This window comes from Ostrea edulis, chromosome 2 (assembly GCF_947568905.1).
Source record: "Ostrea edulis chromosome 2, xbOstEdul1.1, whole genome shotgun sequence".
Lineage (NCBI taxonomy): Eukaryota > Metazoa > Mollusca > Bivalvia > Ostreida > Ostreidae > Ostrea > Ostrea edulis.
This window is the reverse complement of record NC_079165.1, coordinates 42,148,702-42,174,652: the sequence shown is the minus strand read 5'-3', so window position 1 is coordinate 42,174,652 and position 25,951 is coordinate 42,148,702. Positions and strand designations below refer to the sequence as shown.

General features: G+C 34.4%; 1 protein-coding gene across 1 annotated transcript; it reads left to right on the top strand.

Annotated features, from left to right (window-relative positions):
- Positions 1-20,107, top strand: LOC125680656 (uncharacterized). The gene is made up of 12 exons (XM_048920355.2): positions 1-214; positions 2,678-2,743; positions 3,005-3,071; positions 4,499-4,626; positions 5,287-5,396; positions 5,587-5,673; positions 9,778-9,882; positions 9,997-10,077; positions 11,669-11,812; positions 12,045-12,236; positions 13,006-13,198; positions 13,461-20,107. Exons 1-12 carry the CDS (start codon positions 106-108, stop codon positions 15,014-15,016), a joined length of 2,838 nt encoding a protein of 945 aa, XP_048776312.2. The 5' UTR covers positions 1-105; the 3' UTR covers positions 15,017-20,107.
- Positions 20,108-25,951: the final 5,844 nt, after the last annotated feature.

The window sequence follows — 25,951 nt, the reverse complement described above, 5'->3', positions numbered from 1 at the left end:
ACTTCGAAATTTATGTTGCTGGCGTCGTTTCCAGTATAGAAGAAATAGAAATAGAAATAAAAGAAAAAAGTTGGTGGATGCAAGGTACGTTGGTCAATCAAGAAGATGGAGCATGTAGGAAAGCATGTGAAAGTTGTCCAAAACGATGGTTCCCAGTATGAAGGCTACATTCATTCTATGGACGGGAACACAGGCAAACTAACATTGCACAAAGGTAGAGATTTTCTTCACGATGCTGGAAATGATATTCTCTTGATGCAAGCGCACCATATGGAATCAGAGCTGATTTTTTTAAGAATTCAAAGCAGGGAACATGTTGAATGACAGATATGTTCGCATTTTAAATTAATAATTGAATGTATCTAGCATAAAACGGGTTTTGGGCGAAATTCAACTCGGCTGTGCGTGTGTATCATGATATTTGGACTGACGCGTCAGTTCAAATTAAGTCAAATTTACTGAAAATAGCATAAAATCTGTTAAATACAATCATTTTCAATCATGAAAATGGATTTCTATTAAGATGGCATGCCCAGTGAAATTTAGGTTCATAGTTTAGATAATGGTAGATTTGTGTTCTTGCCATATTCAATATGATATTGCTAGCTGAACAATTGTGTTAATTAAACGTCCCTGTAATGCAAAGTTCGCTAGAAGAAGAAAAATATATACAGAAGCGATGAAAATTTAGTATGATCAACCAAAATATGAAGTTTAGGCAGGGTTCGAAATTAAACTTTTTCAAGCACTAGTCCGTACGGACTAGTGACTATTGATGTTTACTAGTCCACAAAACATTTCACTAGTCCTTCCAGTATATCATATTAAATGATCTTCATTATATTCAATAGTATCTAATCAAGCCAAACACATCACAGTTCCAGCAATTCAGTTTATGACACCTACAGAAGAAAAAGACCACCATACTTTATTTTGCATTCAAGATCTTCCAATCTGACTAAAGTACAGACCTATATTATTATATATATAGGTCTGTACTTTAGTCAGATTGAAGATCTTCAAAACATACAGTAACCTCTTGAGTTAATCCTTTTATAAACTTCCATAAGTGCGTTCGAGATCGACATTCCCGTTGTTTTCGTGCTCATTTCTTAAGAGTCACAGGAGTTCGAAATTCTATCAATAAAGTCAATAAAATTCACTCGAATGACCAAACCATGAGCTATAGTGTTACAAACTCCTGCGTTAGAGTCGCGAATGACAAGATCATGTGCGCACAAATGTGCACGTTCTTCGACCACACTACTTGCAGTTCTTGCACCTCGAACTCGTTCTCATGATGTGTACTCGGCATTCGGAAACGGCAGGAATTTGTGCTCGTGCGAAGAACGTCAGTCTCGAATGCACTCCATGTCTTTGGAAGATCAGGAGTCATTGTCACGCAAATACTTAACCATGCAGGTAATCGACCATAAGTTCAAACACCTAAGAGACACATCTTGCTAAACTCTTAACCAATTCAAGATTGATTTCCGGATTTTCACTAGTCCATACGGACTAGTGATACAGAGAGTTTACTAGTCCGACACGTTTTTTACTAGTCTCGGACTTACGGACATGAGGTAATTTCGGACCCTGTTAGGGTGTGAAATCAATACTTTATTCACAAAATGGAAGTTTAAGTTAGAAATTGAGAATCTCACAAATTTTTCCAAGCTGTTTTTACTGACATTTTTCTGGAATAAATTGTGTTGACCATATCATCATTGATTTGGTTCTCATTGAATTTGCATGATACTAATGCTTACTTATGATGATTTGTAGATTGTGAGTTGATTTCATGGGCACTCGTTAAAATTAGGAGTTAACATGAGTATTACTGTCATATAGTATGTCAAATCTGTTATAATTTGTACTTCATGTGACTCTCAGTAACTCAAAGTTCAAGGGACCTTGAGAAAACTTTAAGAAATGAAGAGTTCAAGAGACAAGGGATTATCTGGAAATTAAATGTCCGACTGTTATGGTTCAGGTATTATAGTAATACGGGACTTTTGAAATACGGATCCACTCCGACTTTTAAAAAAATGTTATAGAAGAGTCAGGAAACTGTAAATCCTGTAACGTTGATGACATCGTTCCAGAAAAAAGCGGCCGTCGGAAGACAGCGGCGTCAGAGTTAACAATGCAATATTGTAATGTTATTTTCTCAATATCAGCAACAAGTAAATGGTACATGTTATATATGAATGAAAAGAGAAAATTATCACCTTTCTACCTGCAAAATATGGTTGGCTTTTGAAGCATGGCCAATTTTGGCCAATAACGTCTCTTGTTCTTTATTAACATTTTACATATGCAAAACAAAAAGAGGTATTTTTAAAATTATGTTAAATAAATTAGACCATTTTGCTCTATTATAGTGCATTAATTAAAGAGATTTAATCATGGTGATTTGTAACCAGTGTATATCTAAATCAGCAAATGTTTTTCTGGTGTGAAAAGTCAAATTCAATGGCATTTGGCTCATTAATAAGCACACTGATCCCCAACCTTGTCTCTGATTTTGTATATTTACTATATGTAAATAAAAAATAATCTATCCTTTCATTCCTTTGAAAAATTTTCTTCATGCTTGGGAGTAGTCATCCTTCAGAACTTTTGGTAATCCATTCATTGTTGTGAAGTTAACATGTTTAAGTTACACTTGTTTCAGTTATCAATGAAGATGGACGAAAGCTGCCAGGAATTCATCATTTCTTCAGGGATGAATTACAGAACTGTAATTAAGTATTATCAAGTATTCTTGCACAGTTTATTCTGCATGTAAATATGGTGAATATTTCTGCTGTCTTTATGTTCTAATGATTTGAATTGATTTGTAAGTACGGATATGATAAGATATTAATTTTTAAGTACGGATATGATAAGATATTAATTTTTAAGTACGGATATGATAAGATATTAATTTTTAAGTATGGATATGACAAAATATTGATTTGAAAATGGTTTACAGATTTACATTTTTAAATTTTCATTTCAGTATATGCTTTTGAAAACGAGTTACCAACAGCAACCAAGAATGACGAAGATAACTTAGTTGAGAAAAGGTTAGTAAGGCAGGTAGTTGCAAAATGTTAAAATGGTGCTGAGATAGTCATCCATTCTCTTTTTTAAAAAATTATTAGTTTATGATGGAAATCATCATCTAATGTTTTGCAGACAGTCTGAACTGTTTCTATGTACATTTATTTCCTTGACAAATTTCATTTTACAAAAGAGTGGGTTTACAAATAGCTGATATTTTTTTACTCTAGCCTCTATTTGGTTCTGAATGTAATTGATAACTGCATCAATTACAAACAAAAAAGATTTGCATAGATTTGTTGGTAGGTAGGTAGATTATATGAAAATTAATTATATCTCTTGCAGTGAATTATGGATTCACAAACTCACAAATTTTCCACTGAGATGACTAATATTCATTATTTTCAACACCTGTGTGGCTTCAGAAGATAACAGGTGATGGACTACATGTGTCGATAAGGTTGAAATACTTGTCTGTTAATCCATGTATTTCAATGTTCCAAGTATATCAATCTAGGTTTGATTGACACATGTGGCCCATTATTTGTAGTAAATAATTACGTTTCCAATAATTTTGCCTTTGATTTCTTTACAAATGGTAATAAATGCTCTGCAGTTGTGAACGATGTGCACATTAATCTTGATGAATATATGCTTCGAACCAGCATACCTTTCATGAAGCGGTAACAAATTTCATGAAGAATACTGGCATGAAGCATCACAATATCTTAATGTATTTTCAAAACTGAAATTAGTTCTTAGTTGAATGACTTTCTGATATCTTGACATCTTTTTTTTTTTTTTACTATTTTCAAGGAAAATGCAATGTCCAATTTTGTGATTTAATGTTTCAAAGGAGTAATCAGTTATGGGAAAATATAATTTGAATTTTATTTTTTGACTAATTCGACATGAAAACTGAAAATTCAGAATGTGCGAGTTTTGGACCAATGTCTATTGTCAAACCTTGTTCTTTAGTCTTTATAAATTCTACTTTTACAAGTTACGTATTGTGAATTTTGAGTCTATAAATTCTACTTCTACAAGTTACATACCGGGGTATTGTGAATTTTGAATCTATAAATTCTACTTCTACAATTTACATATTGTGAATTTGGAGCCCTGGACTATGGATTGGTATTATGAGGGAATAATCTGATATGGATGGAAAGTGATATGTACAATAATATTTCAAAATTGAGAAGTTTCAAATTTGCCTTCTTTAGTTGAAAAATGCATTTTGATTAAAAAGTAATCTGAAAAAAATTTAAAACCCCTGCTAGACTCGAATGCACAAACTATAAATCAGCAGATCTTTTGAATAGAATTGTGGCTTGACAATTAAAAGACACATTTAATTGCTAGATACCCAGTATTTGATATGTAACAGCTGTTTTTATTTTTCCAGAATATATTAATTATTATCAATGCATATTTATCAATCATATAGAAATGGAAAAAGGTTACTACATTCAAAGATTGTACCTCAACACCTACGGAGAATGAAGGACTTCAACCCAGGATCTGTTCTGCTGTCTAATATTGCTAGTAAAAGCATAGACAATACTCACAAGCAAGGTACTGTACTACTATTTAACATCACTAGTGACAACATTGATAGTACTGTCAAACAAGTTACTGTTCTATTGATTAAATCACTAGTGACAACATTGACAGTACTGTCAAACAAGGTACTGTTCTACCGTTTAACGTCACTAGTGGTTGACAGAACAGTTAAATAAAATACATACCGAATCCGTCATTGCTAAAAAACAAAAAGCCACAAAGTTTGATAATGTTAGTAGACTGGGTAGATAATTACAAGATGAATGATAATTATGGGATAATTATCAGAATCTTGATATTATTGTATTGTCTGAGGACTATTTTGATGTGTTTGAAAATTCATCATTGCTGAAGAAACAAAAAGCCAAAGTTTCATAATGCTATTAGACTAAGTAGATAATTATGAGATATTTATCAGAATGATAATTATGGGATAATTATAAGAATCTTGATACTATTGTAATGTCTAAGGACTATTTTGATATGTTTGAAAATCTACTTGCCAGTCTATAATATTATGCTTTGTTTATGGTAGACATAAGACCCATTAAGTATGGCAGATGTAAGATCCATTAAGTATGCTGCATGTGGATTGGTTTTTATTATCGCTATTATTTCACAATGCTGAATTAAAAGTATTAATCATGACAAATACTATGTTTCTTCATTCAGACAACAAAAGTTCAGATTATGACTCTAGCAGTGATCCAGAGGCCCTAGAGAGGGGAACTGAAGCTCCCTATGTTGTTATCGATAAAATGGACAGGAAATACCATGATTCTGTAAGGTTTTCTTCATTTTGGTTCAGGAATTTTGTAAAACATAGATTAAGAATGATTTGATATTGGTGAGATTTGGTTGACTGTGGTGTTTTGAATCAGTACAAATAACACAGTTTAGCCAAATCTCAAGAAAATTATGTTGGATCAAATAAAAAAATATTTGTGTCATTGTAATACCTATGATTTGTAGATCGATGCTGTGTTAAACTGTGCAGTAGTAGGACTGGCCATGCAGGGTGTGTGCGTGGGAAGATCGGGTGAAGTGTGCTGGGTACAGGTAAGCATACCCTGGTGGGGCTGGTCATACAGGATGTGTGCGTAGGAAGATCTGGAATGCGTTCGAGGTCGCCGTTCTTATTGTTCTCATGCTCTGTTCTTAGAGTCGCGAACGACGAGAACATGTGCGGACGGACGTGTTCTTTGTTCTTTGACCACACTACCTACAGAGGTGGTGTGAGTTCTTGCACCTCAAACCCGTTCTCAGGTTTCGTACTTGGCGTTCAGGATCGACAGGAATTTGTACTCATACGAAGAACGGCGATCTCGAACTCACTCTTGGTTAGGTGTGCTGTGTTCAAGTAAAGCATTCCCTAGTGGGGCTGGTCATACAGGATGTGGGGAGATCTGGTTAGGTGTGCTGGGTTTAGGTAAAGCATTCGATCCTGGTGGGGATGGTCATACAGGATGTGTGTGTGAGGAGATCTGGTTAGGTGTGCTGGGTTCAGGTAAAGCATTCGATCCTGGTGGGGCTGGTCATACAGGATGTGGGGAGATCTGGTTAGGTGTGCTGGGTTCAGGTAAAGCATTCCCTATGGTAGCTCTACTGATCTTGTCAGGTCTTATTTGATGACACTTTGTTGGTCATCTTAGTGGTGAGTTTACTGTTCATTGTATATGGACATAAATTATTTTAATGACTTCTTTTTTATGATTTCTTTAATAAGGAACAGAATATGATAAGGGCCTTTAGCCAATCAAAAACAGGGAAATTTATACCATGAGATTTGAAATATGTTATAAGACAAAATAATAATGATATTTGCTGAAAGGAGAATGAAATGACATTGTGCTCCTTTTCAAGAACAAGTTTGACAGATAGTGTAATTTTGACCTAATATATTGGGGATCCCTGTTATCTATTGCATGATATAGACTGTTGGCAAGCTTCCAAGTTGTATAATGCATTCATCAAAATAGAGACCTACAGCAAGTTTAGGGGGACTTCTAGTTTAACAGGTTTAGGGGGGGACTCTAGTTTAACAGGTTTAGGGGGACTTCTAGTTTAACAGGTTTAGGGGAACTTCTAGTTTAACAGGTTTAGGGGGGACTTCTAGTTAAACAGGTTTAGGGGGACTTCTAGTTTAACAGGTTTAGGGGGGCTTCCAGTTAAACTGTTCGAGGTCTGACAGCTTTATTTTACATTGTTTATTTGCCTTATTTTCATAATTATGAGAATGAGGTAAAATGTAATCATTTGTGATTTCAACATACATTGTGTTTCCACTACTTCTGATCTTCAAAATTACTTTTGATTTGATAAAAACTCTTACAGTTAATAAGCCTAACCTATTTTCCTTATGAAGACTCGCAGCAGTAGAAGAAATCATTTTGATTAGAAACCATTTTCTTTTTTTTTTCTTTCCTTTTACATAGTCATGCAGTATGTATATGTAATTTCACATGACCTGATTTTCTTCAGAAGCCTTTTTCACCATTACATTTTTAAATAACAATAATTTTCAGATGTGCACCTGTTTTGAAACTTGATTTTTTGACTGTATTGTTTGGAAGTAATGATTTAGTTAGACAGGGATGTTTAGTCTCTATTATTACTGTACTGTTTAGAAGCATTAGTTTGGTTAGGGATGTTTAGTCTCTATTATTACAGTATTGTTTAGAAGCATTAGTTTGTTTAGGGATGTTTAGTCTCAATTATTACTGTATTGTTTAGAAGCATTAGTTTGGTTAGAGATGTTTAGTCTCTATTATTACTGCACTGTTTAGAAGCATTAGTTTGGTTAGAGATGTTTAGTCTCTATTATTACAGTATTGTTTGGAAGCATTAGTACGGTTAGAGATGTTTAGTCTCTATTATTACTGTATTGTTTGGAAGCATTAGTTTGGTTAGAGATGTTTAGTCTCTATTATTACTGTATTGTTTGGAAGCATTAGTTTAGTTAGGGATGTTTAGTCTCTATTATTACTGTACTGTTTAGAAGCATTAGTTTGGTTAGAGATGTTTAGTCTCTATTATTACTGTATTGTTTGGAAGCATTAGTTTGGTTAGAGATGTTTAGTCTCTATTATTACAGTATTGTTTGTTAGCATTAGTTTGGTTAGAGATGTTTAGTCTCTATTATTACTGTATTGTTTGGAAGCATTAGTTTGTTTAGGGATGTTTAGTCTCTATTATTACTGTATTGTTTGGAAGCATTAGTTTGGTTAGGGATGTTTAGTCTCTATTATTACTGTATTGTTTGGAAGCATTAGTTTGGTTAGAGATGTTTAGTCTCTATTATTACTGTATTGTTTGGAAGCATTAGTACGGTTAGAGATGTTTAGTCTCTATTATTACTGTATTGTTTAGAAGCATTAGTTTGGTTAGAGATGTTTAGTCTCTATTATTACTGTATTGTTTGGAAGCATTAGTTTAGTTAGGGATGTTTAGTCTCTATTATTACTGTACTGTTTAGAAGCATTAGTTTGGTTAGAGATGTTTAGTATCTATTATTACTGTATTGTTTGGAAGCATTAGTTTGGTTAGAGATGTTTAGTCTCTATTATTACAGTATTGTTTGTTAGCATTAGTTTGGTTAGAGATGTTTAGTCTCTATTATTACTGTACTGTTTAGAAGCATTAGTTTGGTTAGAGATGTTTAGTCTCTATTATTACTGTATTGTTTGTTAGCATTAGTTTGGTTAGAGATGTTTAGTCTCTATTATTACTGTATTGTTTAGAAGCATTAGTTTGGTTAGAGATGTTTAGTCTCTATTATTACTGTATTGTTTGTTAGCATTAGTTTGGTTAGGGATGTTTAGTCTCTATTATTACTGTATTGTTTAGAAGCATTAGTTTGGTTAGAGATGTTTAGTCTCTATTATTACTGTATTGTTTGGAAGCATTAGTACGGTTAGAGATGTTTAGTCTCTATTATTACTGTACTGTTTAGAAGCATTAGTTTGGTTAGAGATGTTTAGTCTCTATTATTACTGTATTGTTTGGAAGCATTAGTTTGGTTAGAGATGTTTAGTATCTATTATTACTGTACTGTTTAGAAGCATTAGTTTGGTTAGAGATGTTTAGTCTCTATTATTACTGTACTGTTTAGAAGCATTAGTTTGGTTAGAGATGTTTAGTATCTATTATTACTGTATTGTTTGGAAGCATTAGTTTGGTTAGAGATGTTTAGTCTCTATTATTACTGTACTGTTTAGAAGCATTAGTTTGGTTAGAGATGTTTAGTCTCTATTATTACTGTACTGTTTAGAAGCATTAGTTTGGTTAGAGATGTTTAGTATCTATTATTACTGTATTGTTTGGAAGCATTAGTTTGGTTAGAGATGTTTAGTCTCTATTATTACTGTACTGTTTAGAAGCATTAGTTTGGTTAGAGATGTTTAGTATCTATTATTACTGTATTGTTTGGAAGCATTAGTTTGGTTAGAGATGTTTAGTCTCTATTATTACAGTATTGTTTGTTAGCATTAGTTTGGTTAGAGATGTTTAGTCTATTATTACTGTAGTGTTTGGAAGTATTAGTATGGTTAGGGATGTTTAGTCTCTATTATTTCCAGAGAACTACCGTCTCGCAGCTGGTCAGCAAGCCGTGTACCAGACACTGTCCATTTGATCTTCTGTAATTTAAACCCATAGAACATTTGATTCTATATTCTTTGTGCAAGTTTTGTGATTATTCTAATTGATATTCTTTAAATATTTTATTAATAAGATAATTAGTCATGTGGAATAAGCATATGATTTATCTTAATGAATTCTTCCTTATACTCAGACACTATCATTTTGAGAATATCTTTTATATTGTTTTTGAAATTTGAGCATCGTACTTGACACAATCATTAACTATGAATAGTGTAACACCTAAGGTCATTTTCATAAAGTTAAGGTCATTGAGAGACAAAGCTGAAATTCTTTAATTATTTAGATGATCCTCCTCACAATAAGATACTAAGTGAGGCCCCTGCTGAGGAGTCAGTTTTCCTCACAATAAGATACTTAGTGAGGCCCCTGCTGAGGAGTCAGTTTTCCTCACATTAATATACTTAGTGAGGCCCCTGCTGAGGAGTCAGTTTTAGTGTCTAATATGTGTACATCTTCAGTACTCTGCAGATAGTCATTAGTTTTCTAATTTGTTACTTTCAGTTTGCGACTGACAGAAATGTATTTCTGTTTGATGTCCTTGAGTTGTCAGCAGAGTGCTTTGAAGAAGGAATTAAAAATATTCTGGAAAATCCTGATGTTCTAAAAGTAAGTTGAAGTCAGATTGTGTAAATAATACACGTTTGTTTCATAGAATACTTTTTGCATAATTTTAATAATACCTCAAAATTATTTAAATTCTTTGAAATGACTTTTGTACAGGTGACTCATGACTGCCGACTGATGTCTGATTACTTACACCACCACCACAATATCAGGCTCATCAATGTGTTTGATACACAGGTAAGATATAGACACCACCGCCACAATATCAGGCTCATCAATGTGTTTGATACACAGGTAAGATATAGACACCACCGCCAAAATATCAGGCTCATCAATGTGTTTAATACACAGGTAAGATATAGACACCCTGCCACAGTAATATCACTTGACCAGGAAAACCAGAGCTTGCTTAAAGACTTCCCTGTGTAATGGAGATTCAAGTTGTTCAAACTTCTTGTTTGACTACTGGGGCCAGTTTGGATTGAAATCGGGTCTGTTTTGAAGTTTTACATTGTACATGGAAATATATAGTGAAAATCTTTTCAAGGTCCACAACAGCAAGTCTGCAATTTGTCAAATTTATATCAAGGTATCCTCATGTATTGTAAATCAAGTTTGTTCAAAGTCAAACTATAGTACGATCCATTATGTCAGCGCTGAGCCTCAATCGACCTATATATTTTTACGAACCATAGTATAGCAAAAATAATTGGAAATAATTTTTTAAAACCACACATCTACATTTTTCATATTGATATGCAACTATTGTCATGTGTGCAAACCACAACCTTTTGGGTCAGTGTGGGTGGATAGTTGAGAATATGTAGGAAATATCTTCGAAAATTTTGTCTACAAGGATCACAAGTCTATTATTTGTTGATTGGTATGCAAATTTATTCATTAATGAGTGAATGTCTACATGATTGTACTGTGGAGGTACGAATACATAGGATAATCTGGTGAGAGGTGTGGCCCATAGGCATCTTTCTTTTTTTTTTTTTTTAATGGACTTGACATTATTATTGCAGGGATAAGAAATGTCATATCATGGACGTTACATTCATTTATCAAAATGTTATTATCTTACTTGAGTTTGAACTTTTCCATCATGCCAGTGTATGAAACTCGGGGGGGGGGGGGGGGGGGGGGAATCAGATGAATCAGCAGGGCTGACTACTGGAAAACTCTGTCGGTCCTGCTAAATACCAGCAAGTCTGTAGAAATGGTGCATGTAATAAATTCTTTCTCACTTAATGAAAGCTGGAATTTAAAAGTTAACACAGAATAACTCTAATATTGAATTCTATGTACTCGGAGTTATTCACATCTTGTTTGTCATATTATGGGTCTAAATTTGTCTGATCCTGAACAACATCTTCACAGAGCCTCCACAATCTTTATCAGTAGTAGGTGAAATGATCGTCTTCAAAAGCCAAAGGATTTCGGACCATTTCGCTCCTTGCTGTGAGGAGTAGATTGAATTTCTTATTAACTTTTGAAATGATTGTACATGTACAAAGAAAAAAATATGTACATGTCTGAATGTCAGAGACTCATCAGAATATTTGAAAGGATGTATGTATTTGAATGTCGGAGGTTCCTTTAAATTATTTTAAACCTTTGTTGAGGACAAGAAAACTGAAAAAAATACAAACTTGCAGATATACATGCACATTGTGTAGTAGTGAACTGAATGAATCCTGTTGTATTTATTGTGTAGTTGTGAACTGAATGAATCCTGTTGTATTTATTGTGTAGTTGTGAACTGAATGAATCCTGTTGTATTTATTGTGTAGTAGTGAGCTGAATCCATCCTGTTGTATTTAAGGTAGCTGATGTGTTCGTTGATCGCCAGTTCAAGGGAGGAGATTGGCCACGCTTTGTCAAAGGACTAGCTGACTGTGCTCTGAACAATCTGGGTCTAGAACCAGAACAAGTATTCAGTTTGAAAACCAGAGAGGGGCTTAAAAAGGTGAAAGTTCTTTAAACAAGGTGGAGTCGTATAAAGTAGCCAGTTCACTGGTAATTTTGGAATAGTATGTTTTACAGTTTCAGTTAATTAAATGATTAAAAGATTATTGTATATGTATGATGAAAACTAAGTATATTACTAAGGTATATTCAGTTGCATCATAATAATTTTATTGTATTTTATTGTGTATAGATAAACCAAGATTCTAACAATACAAGGGTTCATTTACTAGATTGATGAAGAAATCTGGGCTAAGAGACCGATCAAGCCGCAGCTCCTGGATGCTCTCTATAAAAACGTGGTTCACCTACGACCTCTACGACAGGTTCTCATTGAGAAAATGATGGCAGAATATGTAGCTGGGGTTGATGTGTATCTGTCTCAAGTCCGAGATTCCTCCATGAAGGATGCCAAAACTCACCAGGTTAGCGAAGAAAGACAATTTGTTGTGTTTGAGTAATCATGGTATTTTTCAGAATTACTGTGGGTCTTTCATGTTTCATACGGCTTATTTCTGAGATCATGCTTTGTTAAATTTATCAGATGAAACTTTTTTTTAGGTCACCTGAGTTTACTGGAGTAGGAACCTCATGAACTTTTTCTTACTTTGCGATTTAATCAGTATGTCCAGTCAAACAATTGATGATTTACCTAGTTTGCTGTAAAAGGCTGCATATAATGAATGCATGCAGATGATGTCTGCCTTTTGAGTCATGGAGGCAGATCAAAAATCCACCGCGTGATGAATGGAAATTATTCTACTTTCGTTTTTAAAGGTCACAGGAATATGTTTGGACGTCCTGTCTTTTCAAAATAAAATTATTTAATAATAAATTAAATAAAGAAATCAAATCAAAGACACGTATAGACCTCTAATAACTCGAAATTTATTTTCTTTTTGCAAAAATTGGACCAAAATACGTTCATTTTTGCCAAAAATGGGTACTGATACGTTTTATCTCGAGAGCTAAATAGTTGGGATGTCTGTTACTTTTTTCGCTAAACTTTAAACTATCCCCAATACAAGTATATCAAATATAATGCATAAAACTTATTACTAATATTATTGTTTAAACACACAACTCGTTGGATAATAGTCATTTCCAGCCACAAACCATGGGAGATCCTATTTGTATGCTATGAAATGTTTTTACTTTCGTGAAATACAACTAGTACCCATTGTCTTTCAACAGCCCAATCTTCTACCCATGGCATTTCAAGGACTGAAAAAACTGGTGCCTCGCTTGGATAGTTTATGCTGGAGTAGGAACCGGTCACACCAAGAAACCTCGAACGTGAAGGGTTTCAGTGACAATGTCCTATCAATACGTGACCCCAACGTCATTATCAGCCATGACTCCATTTGGCACCAAGGACCATACAAAGGTAATAGTTGATCATTTAAACAAGGACCATACAAAGGTAATAGTTGATCATTTAAACAAGGACCATACAAAGGTAATAGTTGATCATTTAAACAGGTTTGCCTTTTTCTTTGACCAGTCAGTTTCATTTTGGTAGAATTTTGTTCACTGGTATATAAAAAGCTGTAAATGTTTTAGAATCGCCATAACTTCCAATGTGTCCTTGTCATCTTTTTTGAAGTTTGTAAAAAGAAGATTAATCACCATCTTATGTTTTACTACAGGTCAGCATACATTTAAAGAGGTGGCCAATAAATTCAAATTTGTCAAAGAGGATGAGACACCGTTGATGGATAGGAACCAGAAAGCTGAACCTAATCCAGAAGTATCAGAGAGCAGGAAGCTGTCTAATACCTCCTCTGTATCTACATCTAGTCCCTACAGCAGCCCTCACAAGAAGACGAAGGAGACACACTCTGATACTACTGAGGTGTCCATGTCTGGTGGGGGAGCAAAGGAAGGCACTGCACTCCAGGGTTTGTCAGACATGGAAGAAACTTTGGAAATACAAAGAATGATGAAGGAGGCAGGAGAATCATCAACTGGAAAGTTGATTAGATCAGTTTTAAGGCAGACAGACCCCCAAAAATTGGAATATCGAGAAGAGGATGATGAATCTTATACTTTTAAACCAGCTGGTGTTATGGCACACGCTAAAGCAAATATTAAAACAACTACCAGACGTCAGAAAGAGGTTGATGAACTAGAGCTAGAAATGGCTCAGTATGTCATGGAGAGGCAGAACAGAGAAAACTCGCAGCAGGAGGAATATGATTATGATGACTGGGGAGGGACCAGGAATAAGCCCTTAGTGATGAGTCAGGAAAACATAAACAGAGACTCTATTTTGAATCAATATCTAGCAATGACTGCAAAAGAGAATGCTTGCAGAGAGGCAGAATACCATCACCAACAAGATACTGTCTCAACTCACACAAACAGTGGAAGTTCTACCACTCTTCAGAGTTTTTCTTCAGTAAGAAGTCCTACATCTCCTGCAAATGAAGCTGTAGGAAGCTTTAATTGTCCTCAGCAAACTGTCCATCACTCTGAATTCAAATACGGAAACTCTGTGAGTGATGATAATCAAAGTGCACAAGGCTCTGACACCCTGACACAGGGCAGCATTGGAAGCTCTATTCCGATGTCCACCAGAAGCGGTCAGCTTCCCCAACAGCGATGTCTTTATCGAGGTCAAATATCATCCAAACCACTAACCTCTCAAATCCAAAATAAAGCATTGAATCTCAACACTAGTTTACCAACTACATTTGAGACGCCAAAGTCAAATCAGAGGGGAAATTCTGTTAGTGTACCTGCAACACCCAGTGTCACTGAGGAGACTTCTGAAAATTGTCTAAACAAAGCAAAACATGTTGGAAGTGGTGCACCACCTACCATTGCAAATCTGTCCAAATTTGTATCATTATTATCAAAGAATTCTGTAAGATCTACCCCCGCTTCTGACCAAAAACCGTCCAAAGACTTGAATGATTCGTCGGGAGCATTTGCACCATCTAGACGCACTAGCAGTATTCAGGAATCCACTGTCATGAACCCTCAAACCATAAATGCCTTAAAGTCTTCCAGATTCACCACATGTGTTCAAAAGCCATTCAGTAATAACAACATTGCACAAGTCTCTTCTCCCTTAGGGAAAGAGATTACCCAGAATTCATCAGGAAGATCAGGAAGTGTGACTGAAGCATTATCATCAACTAACAGCAAGTTACAGAGATTGAAAATTCTTGCAGGAGCTTTGAAAAATTCAGAGAAGTGAATAGAGGTTAGGTTTAGATTCCACAGTAAAATTTCATTTATAAAGTTTGTTTACGGTATACCCGATTACACTGACAAAATGCATCACAAAAGCCAACACTCCATTACTTTCATCAACTACTGGAAGTACAGCATTTTGAATACAAGAGTGTCTGCATGTGCCTGTCGTGTTGTATTAATATGTAGTGATGTGTTGACTGTTGTGATGTATTTTGCCAGCCATCAATAAAATTCACTGGTTCAGATTTTGGAATTATTCTAAAATGAAATCAAGAGACACTGATGATTACAGAGTATTTTTATATGAAGCCATTTAAATTGTCCTTTGGGTTTCTGTATAGATGTGTTTCACTGTACAATATTGATCTCTGTGAAGTAAATCAACTCTCATGATCTGAAGCAATTCTTGAGCGAGTCTGTTTATCAGTGTGTGATTTTTTACAATTCATAGGTGAGCCTGTTTATCAGTGTGTGATTATTTAGTTCAGGAAGCAGATTGAATATCATTTATTGAGTTTACGAATGTTAAATGTGGATGTGATACTTAGAATATTCTCCTTCATAAAATTGTTTTTCACTGCTGAACAAAGAACAGTGTCGTTCAATTTCCATATCTTCTGTTTAAATATCAGGTCTTTAGCTTAAGATCGTTGCATGTTAAGATTGTTACGTTTGGAAGTATCAGATCTTCAGATGGAGATCGGTTACTTGTGGCATTTCACATAAGGTCCTACATCTTGGGGTCACCACTACGTTTTCGCTATTCATTTACTAGTAATGATGCTCTGTAAATTCATAGCAGATCTAAAGAAATGAAGCACATAGAGTGCATAAAACCTTATTTTAACATATGGAACACGGAAATGGGATTATTTTTCATCAATTAAAAATGCTATATATGTTTAGTCATAAGATCTTTTGTAAAACAGACCCCTGAGCTTTAGATTATGATCATCACATATACAAGTACATTAGAACCCTCTCAATGTGGTTATAGTTCTATTTGATTTTATGGCTTATTGTGATCATTTTCAAAAAACAAAATCATTTTGTAATAAATCAATGTAATTTTACCTCATTAAGATGCCTTCAGATGTAAGACCCCTTTTATGATGTAAAAATTTTGACTATTTTTTCTTCACTCCTCTAATTTGCTGTCCTCAGAGGTGTGAAGCACTTAATTACCTGTTGTGTATACAAAAGTAGCCAGCAGAACTTGAATCCTCCACTGAAGTATCAGGATCAGTAACATTCCAATGCATAGTCATAAAACTACCTGGACCGTGTCGTCTTGTCAATTGTTTTTATTTCTTCTTCCTAATTTGCTGTTCTTGGAGGTGTGAAATACCAAATCAATGGCACATCATCCACTTAAAAATTATATTTCTTAATAATATAAATATTACAATTAATCAAAACAACTCTGTATCCATAAATGAAATAGTAGGACAGACAGGGTGTTTATCCTTAAGAAATAAATTTCATTTTTTGAAAATATGGGAGGATATTAACTGCAATGCTTCATGCCAGTATACTTCGTGAAGTGCGTTAGCACCAAGTCTTCATGAAAAGTTGCAGTTCATACCCTCGTGTAGTTTCAAAAGTGAAACATTTCTTATATTTACACTCTACTTTTTATTTCTGCTGGAATTCCCTGAAATACTATATTTATCAAGATTCATACGTGAATTTTTGAGAAAATGGATATCATTACAATTTGTAAAAATATTAAAGAGAAAATCATTGGAATTGTAAATTTATAGTCCATGTAATATACCCCATCTCTTTGATTGCTGAGGAGGGAGTGATAAAAAAAATTATGTTATAAAGAAAAAAAAGTTTTACATTGACCCTGAGTGACCTCGGGGTCTAGTATCCCATCATGATGAGCGTATGCACAAATTTTGTGCATTTTAGTAGTTGTCATTCATATGACAGTTTGATTATCAGACAGACAATGAACAACGTTGTTTTACAGTAGGGAGGTGCTCCATTTGCCCCCTTCTCCTCTCTTCCTTTGCTCATGACTATGTATTGTGTACATGTACACATGACCTGCAGAACTTAAAATTAAGGTTGTAAAGTAAGATTTAAAAAAAAAAAAGCTACAATGCACCGGGACGCAAAGCTATAGACTGTCGTTATCTTGTTCTATAAACAGTTACAATCACAGGGAATTAAGTTAATTATTGTGTATGCTGATTAACTGCTCGGGAATTAAGTTAATTATTATGTATGCTGATTAACTGAGCACTTGTTTGGTGTTTTAGTTATGTGTCAATTTCATGATCGAGAGTACAAAATGCTCAATGCTTGATTATATAAATTCAGTACTGGTAGAAGTAATATGTGCATATTTACATTTGCTGAAGAAAAAGCAGACATATCATTGTTTTTTATGAAAACTACTAGATAAACCAGTCATTTATTAAGATGATCTGCTTATTGTGATGAAATAGCTTGGAAAATGAAACATCACATTAAGAGGGTTCTACTGTGTAGTTAGGAAAGATTGTCCAAAGACAAATATGGTTAAATCAAATATTTTTTTTAATAAAAAAGTCTTGTGGTTGATAATTAAGGTTATTTTTTACATTTTGTGACCAAATGGGTAGCTGTCAGTTTTGTTTAAGTCCTGTCAGTGTGTACTTATATTTGTAGAAAGAACACAATACAAGTAATACTGAATTTTACATATTAAATCCATTGTGGGGTGTTTTTTTTTGGTGTTTTTTTTTAGATGGCAGCAACTATCAAAGTTGCAAAAGAAAAAGATAATGTATATTGATGAGAAGTTTTAGAATATTATTTGATGTATCACAAGTTTAAAAAGAAATGTTCTCTTTATGACCAGTTACGTCTGTAACATATTCGTTATGTTGGAAATGCCAGTCATTTGTTTTCTTTTGAGAATTATTGAATTCTCTTGAACAAGTTTTTGTTGTATGGTGATGATAAATGAATGGGTAGGCATGTATAATGCTCAAAGAATATGTAGTTGATATGAATACTTCATCAATAGAATTGTTCATTTGATTGTAAAGTTGTGAGTTAGATCATTGTTGATCTTTTCTTTGTACTGTGAACAAGGAGTTTGAATTACGTTTACTTAATCTGTATTTGATGTTACATTTTATGTAGTCATGATTGAGTTAAAAAAAAATGCGGGTTCTGTAACATTTGCCTCTTTTGGTTACTATTAAAGAGTTCACAGAAGATTTCAGGCATGGTGAGTAGGACTTGTGAATTTAGAATAACAAGTGAGAGATTGAGAAAACTGTTTGCCAAAATGGGGGAAAACCTTTTTTTCATTTTGTTTGAGTCGAACATGAGGGCAAAAGAACGCATTGGCAAGTGAGTTGACATGACTGACAGACTGCCAGTGTTTGAAAGTTATATACATGTAACATATGTCAGTTACCAAATGTGTGAGATTGAAATTTCTGGAACTAAAAGAACAAATTGTTGTCCCCAAAAAAACTTGTTGAACTGTATTTGGTTACACTGATGTTTTTTTTAAAAGCAGTATTCTCCAGTGGGTGGTCAGTTTAACAAACATAGCCAGTGTAAAGCAGTATGTCCCAGTGGGTGGTCAGTTTAACAAACATAGCCAGTGTAAAGCAGTATGTCCCAGTGGGTGGTCAGTTTAACAAACATAGCCAGTGTAAAGCGGTATTCCCCAGTGGGTGGTCAGTTTAACAAACATAGCCTTGAAATTGATTAGTGACCATGACTTTTATATGTCATAGCTTTGATGTTGAAATTTCTTAGTACGAAGTCTCTGTCTTGCATTGCTTTGCAATACTGGACATCCTGATGACCATAGTTAAAACAATCTTGATTTCTACCATTCCATCCCAGCGATGATTAGGAGCTTCAGAGATCAGTGCTTTCTGTCATCTTTGTCCTCAATGTTAACCTTGGGCATTACAAGATGGAGACTTTGTTCTTGGAGAATTGAAGCATCAAGATCTTAAAAGTCAAGGTCATTTAAATTTTGCCACAGTTGGAGGCATCGTCTTTCACACACATATCTTGTTTAGTTTTTAAGTTGTGGTTTTTCTCATGAAATGCAGCTACGGTTATAAAGTATTTAAAAAATTATTAAATAGTAAATACATGTATAACGGTCAATACTGAAGAAAGAAAGAAATATGATTATATCATCTTGTATGAATGCTGGTACATGTACTTCATTACAATGAGGTAGAGGGAAGACAGTGTAGGTAGTAAATCAAAATGCATAATTTATATATTTTGTATCTGGGTATTCTTACTATATTTTTAAATAGTTTGAGCTAGAAAATGTGCTTGGGAGAATATCTGTATTGAAAATACAAGAGCATGTTATTTCTCTTCAAAAGAAAAGAAAAATGACTGCACAGATAATTCTACAGATGAATGTCTTTCATTTCACTATGGTAATGCTTAATTTCATGCTTCCTCCTAAATCGGAGGTTTTAGACATGTTTAAAATTTATCGATTTGCAAGATAGCATCACTTTAAAATGTACGTATATGCAATGAAAGTAGACATGTATTTTTGATGAGATGAGGAAATTTGTCCTTAACCTTTTTGTACTGTAGATACACTTGGTAGCTTGTTGACATCCTACAATTGTTTTGTTTGAGTTGATGTATAATTGTGTTTACTGTATATGAATTTACTTCATTGTATGCCAACATTCACTATTTGTCAGCAACATACAGTTAAACTTCGGTATCTCGAACATCGATATCTCATACATCGATATCTCGAATACCATGGATATATCGATGTAAGCTGGAAATCCCAACCACATTTTCTTTATGTATTTTTACCTCAATATCGAGAATCCTCGGATGTCTCAAAGTCCCATTGAGTTCGAGATTACGAGTTTTGACTTTGTATGGTAACTGATGGTAATTTGCAACTTGTGTAAAAAGAGGATTTTATTGTTTTATATATATTTGAATCTTGCCAATTGTATTCCCCCCTCCCCCAGATAAAAACAAATGCTTTAAGATTGTTCAGGTTTTTTTGTTTTTGTTTTTAAAAGTTAATCATCCCAGAGAGGGGCTTTATACATGATTAAAGGAGACACGATTGACATTTCGAAGTTTGTATTTTATATAACAGACGAAAGATTTTTGTTTCAATTAGATTAACTTTGTCCACAACATGGACATTTGAATCGCTGAAAAATGAATGCAGACAGTATATCCTAGTCACGCAAAATACACCATATACTAGAATGTACAAAAACCCTTTCACCTCCCCAGTCTTATTTCCCTGATTGTTACTACTACCCTATCAATGGTTACAGCGTTTTTTTCGTTGCCTGGAGGTTGTGAGTTCGAGCTCCGTTCGTGCCATGGCCGCGTCAAACCAAAGACGTTAAAATAGGCAGTGATTGATGCTTCACCAAACGCTCGGCATTTAGAAGTGAGAGTGGAGGGACTTTTAGATTTGACCTGGAAAACAGGGGTCCCGTGTCGCTGCAGGCGTTGGTACGATTAAGAACCCTCACTGCTGTGGCCCTGAACGCTAAGCATAGATAAAAATTCTGTGGTTGTTCACCAAAAATTGGTGACTTCTCAATATGAATGAAAATTTTGTGAACCACCCCACCTTCCGAACTTAATATTGCTTTCAACGCTGATGGCACAACCCACACCGTCATGGAAACCCCTACAATGTTAGAATGTCATTATCCAAGAAAATACCCATGAATTTAAAACCCCAGCAAATTATCGGTATACCGGTAGCAGTAGTTAAAAGGTGGGGACAGCCTCGAAATCACCATTTTCGCAAATTTATACTTTTATATAACAGCCAGTAAGCCTTTCCTAGATAAATTTGCCTCTGTCACTAAATTGGAGCAAGTTGGAGAGGAGATGTTGGCGTCATTGTATGGGGCATTACGAGGAGAAGGTTTGGATATTTTGCGATTCAGAAAATTTGTTACCAAAATGTCAAAGGTAGAGAAACATATTGATGTACAAAGTCTCCCACCTACTTATGAATCTACAAAGCAACATATATATAGAGCGTATCATCAAGTACAACAATGGATAGCAAACGACTTGGACGCGACAAAATGGGGATGGAAATTGAATGACACTGGTTATCTTCTACCGATTAAGACTAAATTGGCACCAGCACCGTCCGATCTTCTGAAAATAATTCGTTGCAATTGTCAAAGCAACTGTGACTCAAAGCGGTGCAGTTGCAGACGACACGGAATTAAATGTTCAATTTGTTGTGGAGAATGCCGTGGTACAAGTTGTACGAATGCTGAACCTTGCCATGATGACGATGACTAATTTATCATTCAATTGAATATTTTTTGTATACATGAATGATGAACTGAACACGTGAGATGGTGGTGATCATCATTCATTAGCATTATACATGCTGCACAAATGTTTAAACAAGCCATAAGTTATTACTGAAATAACTCAATATATTGATATTTGTATTGTGAATTAAACAAGAAATCTATTAGTGAAAATATACATGTACTTTGTATGGATTATGATAATAACGATGATGTGTCAGATGATGCTTAAACATAATGATTTGTGTGCTGAATTACGCTTTCAAATGAATATTTTTCTTTTATCTTTATTGATGTCAACTTCGCTTTCAAAACAAAGTTAGTATTACACCAACCCCCTATATTCATGCAAGATTTACTTGAAAATTTTGGAAAATAGATTATTAGTTATATATATATATATATATATATATATATATATCTACCTGTTTAAATATCAATAACTGTATGTCACTCTAGTACTTTATACGATATTTTATCTGCCTTTCATGTTTCGCGTCTTCCAAAATGTATGGAAATCGACAAACCTGAGAACGTATATATCCATGAATGGCGATAAAATACCATTTAAGCTACCCATTTTCAAACTAGAATTACCCGAAAAGTGCTCGGTGGATTTCAGTGGATTTTGGAATATATATTGTCTAGGGTCTACCTGTTGATGCTCTGTAATAAGAATTTCTGTTGCAATTAGTTCAAGGTTGACCCCCAATATCCACTATTTTGACTGGACTAATATGTTGTGTTTGATTACAACCAAATGCGGAATATAAATCTGGGAAGTTTGATTATTTGTGAATTTTTGAAACTGAATCTGCATATTATAAAATCCGCGAATCTACCTCCAGAGGTAGTTTCGCACACATAGGCACTTAGATCAAATTTTTTCGTGACTGAGCAACATTTAAGGGGGTTTCGTCTTTTAAATTTTACTTTCACGGTGATAGATACATGTATACTACATTACGGAAGTGAGATTTGGATTTTCGAATGTTTAATGATAACATCATAGACTCGTGATTTAAAGGGACATGGTCACGATTTGATCCGAAAAATCTTATTTTTCAGTTTGAACTTTATCAAATGCTTGCGCTTGCCTTGTTTTTTGTTTACATACGTTTTATAACCGAACGTCTTTGGTATAAATTCCCTTTTCAGTCATATATTTATTTACATGTTTGAATTTACCATAATCAAACTATTCTTAAAGTTTGTTTCTATTCGCTTTTGTTAAGAATAAGAAATTTGTTTACAAACAAATAAAGACACTAGCCGTTGTTTACTTAAAAACTTGAGAATTGCGATATCTGTAGCGCGCACTTAGATTGACAGTTCAGATGCCTTTTGAACTTCTCGATATAATGCATTGTGATCAATGAAATTGAGAGAAAAAAAATCAGATCAAATCGTGGCTGCCCCCCTTTAAAACACAAACCTACAATATAGTCTTGTTAACAAACATTGTGCTAGCTAAAAATGTGTTCAGATGATTTTATTATGATATATGACGTTTATTTGCTTATGGAGCGCCAAATTGACATAAACTCAAATAGTTTTTAATTATTTGAATATATCATCAATTCATTTGATACCCGCAACAATTGAATTAAAGATCTCTTCAAATTAATTAATGATATCTTCAAATCTAAATTATTGTGCGCAATACTTGAATTGGTGATAGTATTAATGCTGAAGTGATGAGCGCTATGGTTGAATTGTTGATAGTACTAATGCTGAAGTGATGAGCGCTATGGTTGAATTGTTGATAGTATTAATGCTGAAGTGATGAGCGCTATGGTTGAATTGTTGATAGTATTAATGCTAAAGTGATGAGCGCTATGGTTGAATTGTTGATAGTATTAATGCTGAAGTGATGAGCGCTATGGTTGAATTGTTGATAGTATTAATGCTGAAGTGATGAGCGCTATGGTTGAATTGTTGCTCTCTTCAAATGAATTGATATCAATTTAGGAGGGCAGGAATTCAATTAATGTGCGCAATAATTGAATTATTGTTCTCTTCAATTGAATTATCACGCACATCAATTCAATCAATGCAAATAGTTGTCGGACAGTGGGAGGGGGAGGGGGTAAAATCTTGTATAAGTTTCTATCGTACGACGTCGAATACACAGTTGTTTTTATTGGAATGAATCAACGTTTTTAATGTACATTAAAAGTGACATAAATTTAAAGACTAAGTGTACATTTTTATTTGCGAATAAACAACAGAAAGTGTATAAAGCAATGTGTTAACTAGTACATGATAATTGATTTAGATCGTTATTCATCATATTTAGTTTTAAGGGGTAGGGGATTGATGAAAACTATTTGAGTTAGAATTTTTAAGACATGGAACTTTTAGCCTTGCCCCTTTAAGTGTTACTTGTCAATAAATTGTTTTAAAGAGCTTGTCCAGCAAGTATGATGTTGTATCAAGCATCGATGTGCAAAATGGATTTCGTGCTTAGAATTCAAATTAGGAAAATCTATGTACATATGCCGGTAGTGCACTGCAGTAAAAGAAAAGACTTTAAATACCAGGGACCGACACAGAGAAACAAGAATCAATAAACAGAGCAAATTCTGAATCAATTTCTAAAGTAATTTAAAACATCTTTTTTTTTTTTTTTATAGAAGAGGGCGTTAAATTTCTATTGTCGCTAGTTTTACTGTGGTGATTGACCGACATAGCAGATGTCTTGGATACATATAGACCTGCAGAATGATAAGAGATTGACATAACCTCGGGGAGGAAAGGGATCTAAAATGTATGTCAACTCTGCTTCCTCACGTTGACAGGGTGTTTTGAATGTTCTCGGCAAGGTTTGCTGATCAGTCGCGAAAAATACTGTAGAAGTACACCCTAACCGATCCACCATGAATTACTGAAGGTGGAAAGGTGTTCCAGCTCCTTCAACTACAAGTCTGCAGCTAAACAGACAAAAGACGACACTGATAACAATAAACAAAGGGGGGGGGGGTGCAGGAGAATAAGGCGCGAAATATGCCTATTAGAGGGTGTATTGTTATACTACAGTGCATTTTATGTAGATATATTTTCCTTTGAATTCTAAGCACGAAAGCCATTTTGCGTGTATATTATGTAGTATTACAAGTATCCCTTGACGTTTCCTTAAAATTCTCTACAGAGTGCTAAAATCTGCTAAATAATGATTATATCCGTTTATGAGAAGGTATGTATATGCACAAAATTATCGCTAACAAACTGAGACTGCCTTTGTGTTCTTTAACAGGTTTTGATACACGTGTATGGGCATATTTTAGGTCACCTGAATAAACTCGGGGTGACCTATTGCAATTGGTCGTCGTGCGTCGTCTGTTAACAATTAATTGAACATTTTTAACTTCTTGATAACTACTATTCCAATTCTTTTCAAATTCGGTATGAAGCATCTTTGGGACAAGGGAACATAAATTGTAAATTTCAGGATTCCTGCACCCTTGGAGCCTTAGGGGTGGGTTTTTTTTTTGCCAAACATTGACCAAGTTTTAAAGATATCCTTCTCTACAGCCACACGTGTAAGAAAAACTAAATGCATAGTGATTTAGAGCAGGAAGTCTCTACCAAAATTGTAAATTTCATGATCCCCGGGGTAGGGGTTCTGACCCTAGGGTGGGACCAAACTTAGTATATAGTGTTTATATTGTAAAACACTTAAATAACACCTTCTTTAGTGCTATTGATACTGAATTGAAACTAAATGGATATTTAGAGGGAGTAGGTAGTCCTTTACCAAAATTGAAATTTCATGATCCTAGGGAGTAAGGGACTTTTGGTTTCAAGATAGTGTCAAAATTATCATAAGTTGAAGGGCTTCTTTAAGTTTGCTGATACAATATAAAATCTAAATGCATATTTAGGAATAGCAGAAAAGCATGTACAAAAAATGGTGAATTTCACAACCCAGGGTTTTGACTCTAGGGTGGGTTCAAATTAGTTATATCGTTTTATGTTAATTAATACATATATTATGTAAAGCCTTTCATCAGTGTATGCACGTTTGAGGACATTAAAGTTTTAAGAACACATCTTGTTTCATACAGTTGCCGAATATTATAATTTAGCTTAGATATTCAGAACAGGAATTTTTTTCAAGATTTCATAGCCCTTGGGAGTAGTGATACTCAGGTGACCGATAAGGCCTGTGGGCCTCTTGTTGTAAATTCACATGGAGCGAAACGTTTGAAATGCTTACTGGGTTTCATAAAGGTTCTGTGTTTGATTCCACATTTCACCAATACAATACTTTCTTACCTTTACTCAACTGTTTAATGAATACTGGTATTCTAACCTCCAGCTCCTCTTTGTACATATATAAAAGCCAATACTACTACTTGTGTAGATTTTTTCTATACCTATTTCTGGGTTTTTATTTGTATTAAGTGCAAGATAAAAGAGCAAACTAACAATGGGAATATATATACATGTAGGGTCAATGTATTCACAGGGTATTGTTAGCATTAGTTCTGTTTTGCACATCAGAGGTGGAAGTGGATGACTAAAGATAAAAAAAAAAATGCCCGTTTTTCAATGGCTGCCGATACCGGAGAAGATTTCCTGTTACACGGCAAATACGACACAGAACAACTAAG

Bases quoted from the DNA above. Each gene is read 5' to 3' on its own strand.
- LOC125680656 (XM_048920355.2), top strand. From the start codon at position 106: ATGGAGCATGTAGGAAAGCATGTGAAAGTTGTCCAAAACGATGGTTCC. The intron at 11,813-12,044 runs GTGAAAGTTCTT...TTCATTTACTAG, and splicing joins CCAGAGAGGGGCTTAAAAAG to ATTGATGAAGAAATCTGGGC. The intron at 12,237-13,005 runs GTTAGCGAAGAA...GTCTTTCAACAG, and splicing joins AGGATGCCAAAACTCACCAG to CCCAATCTTCTACCCATGGC.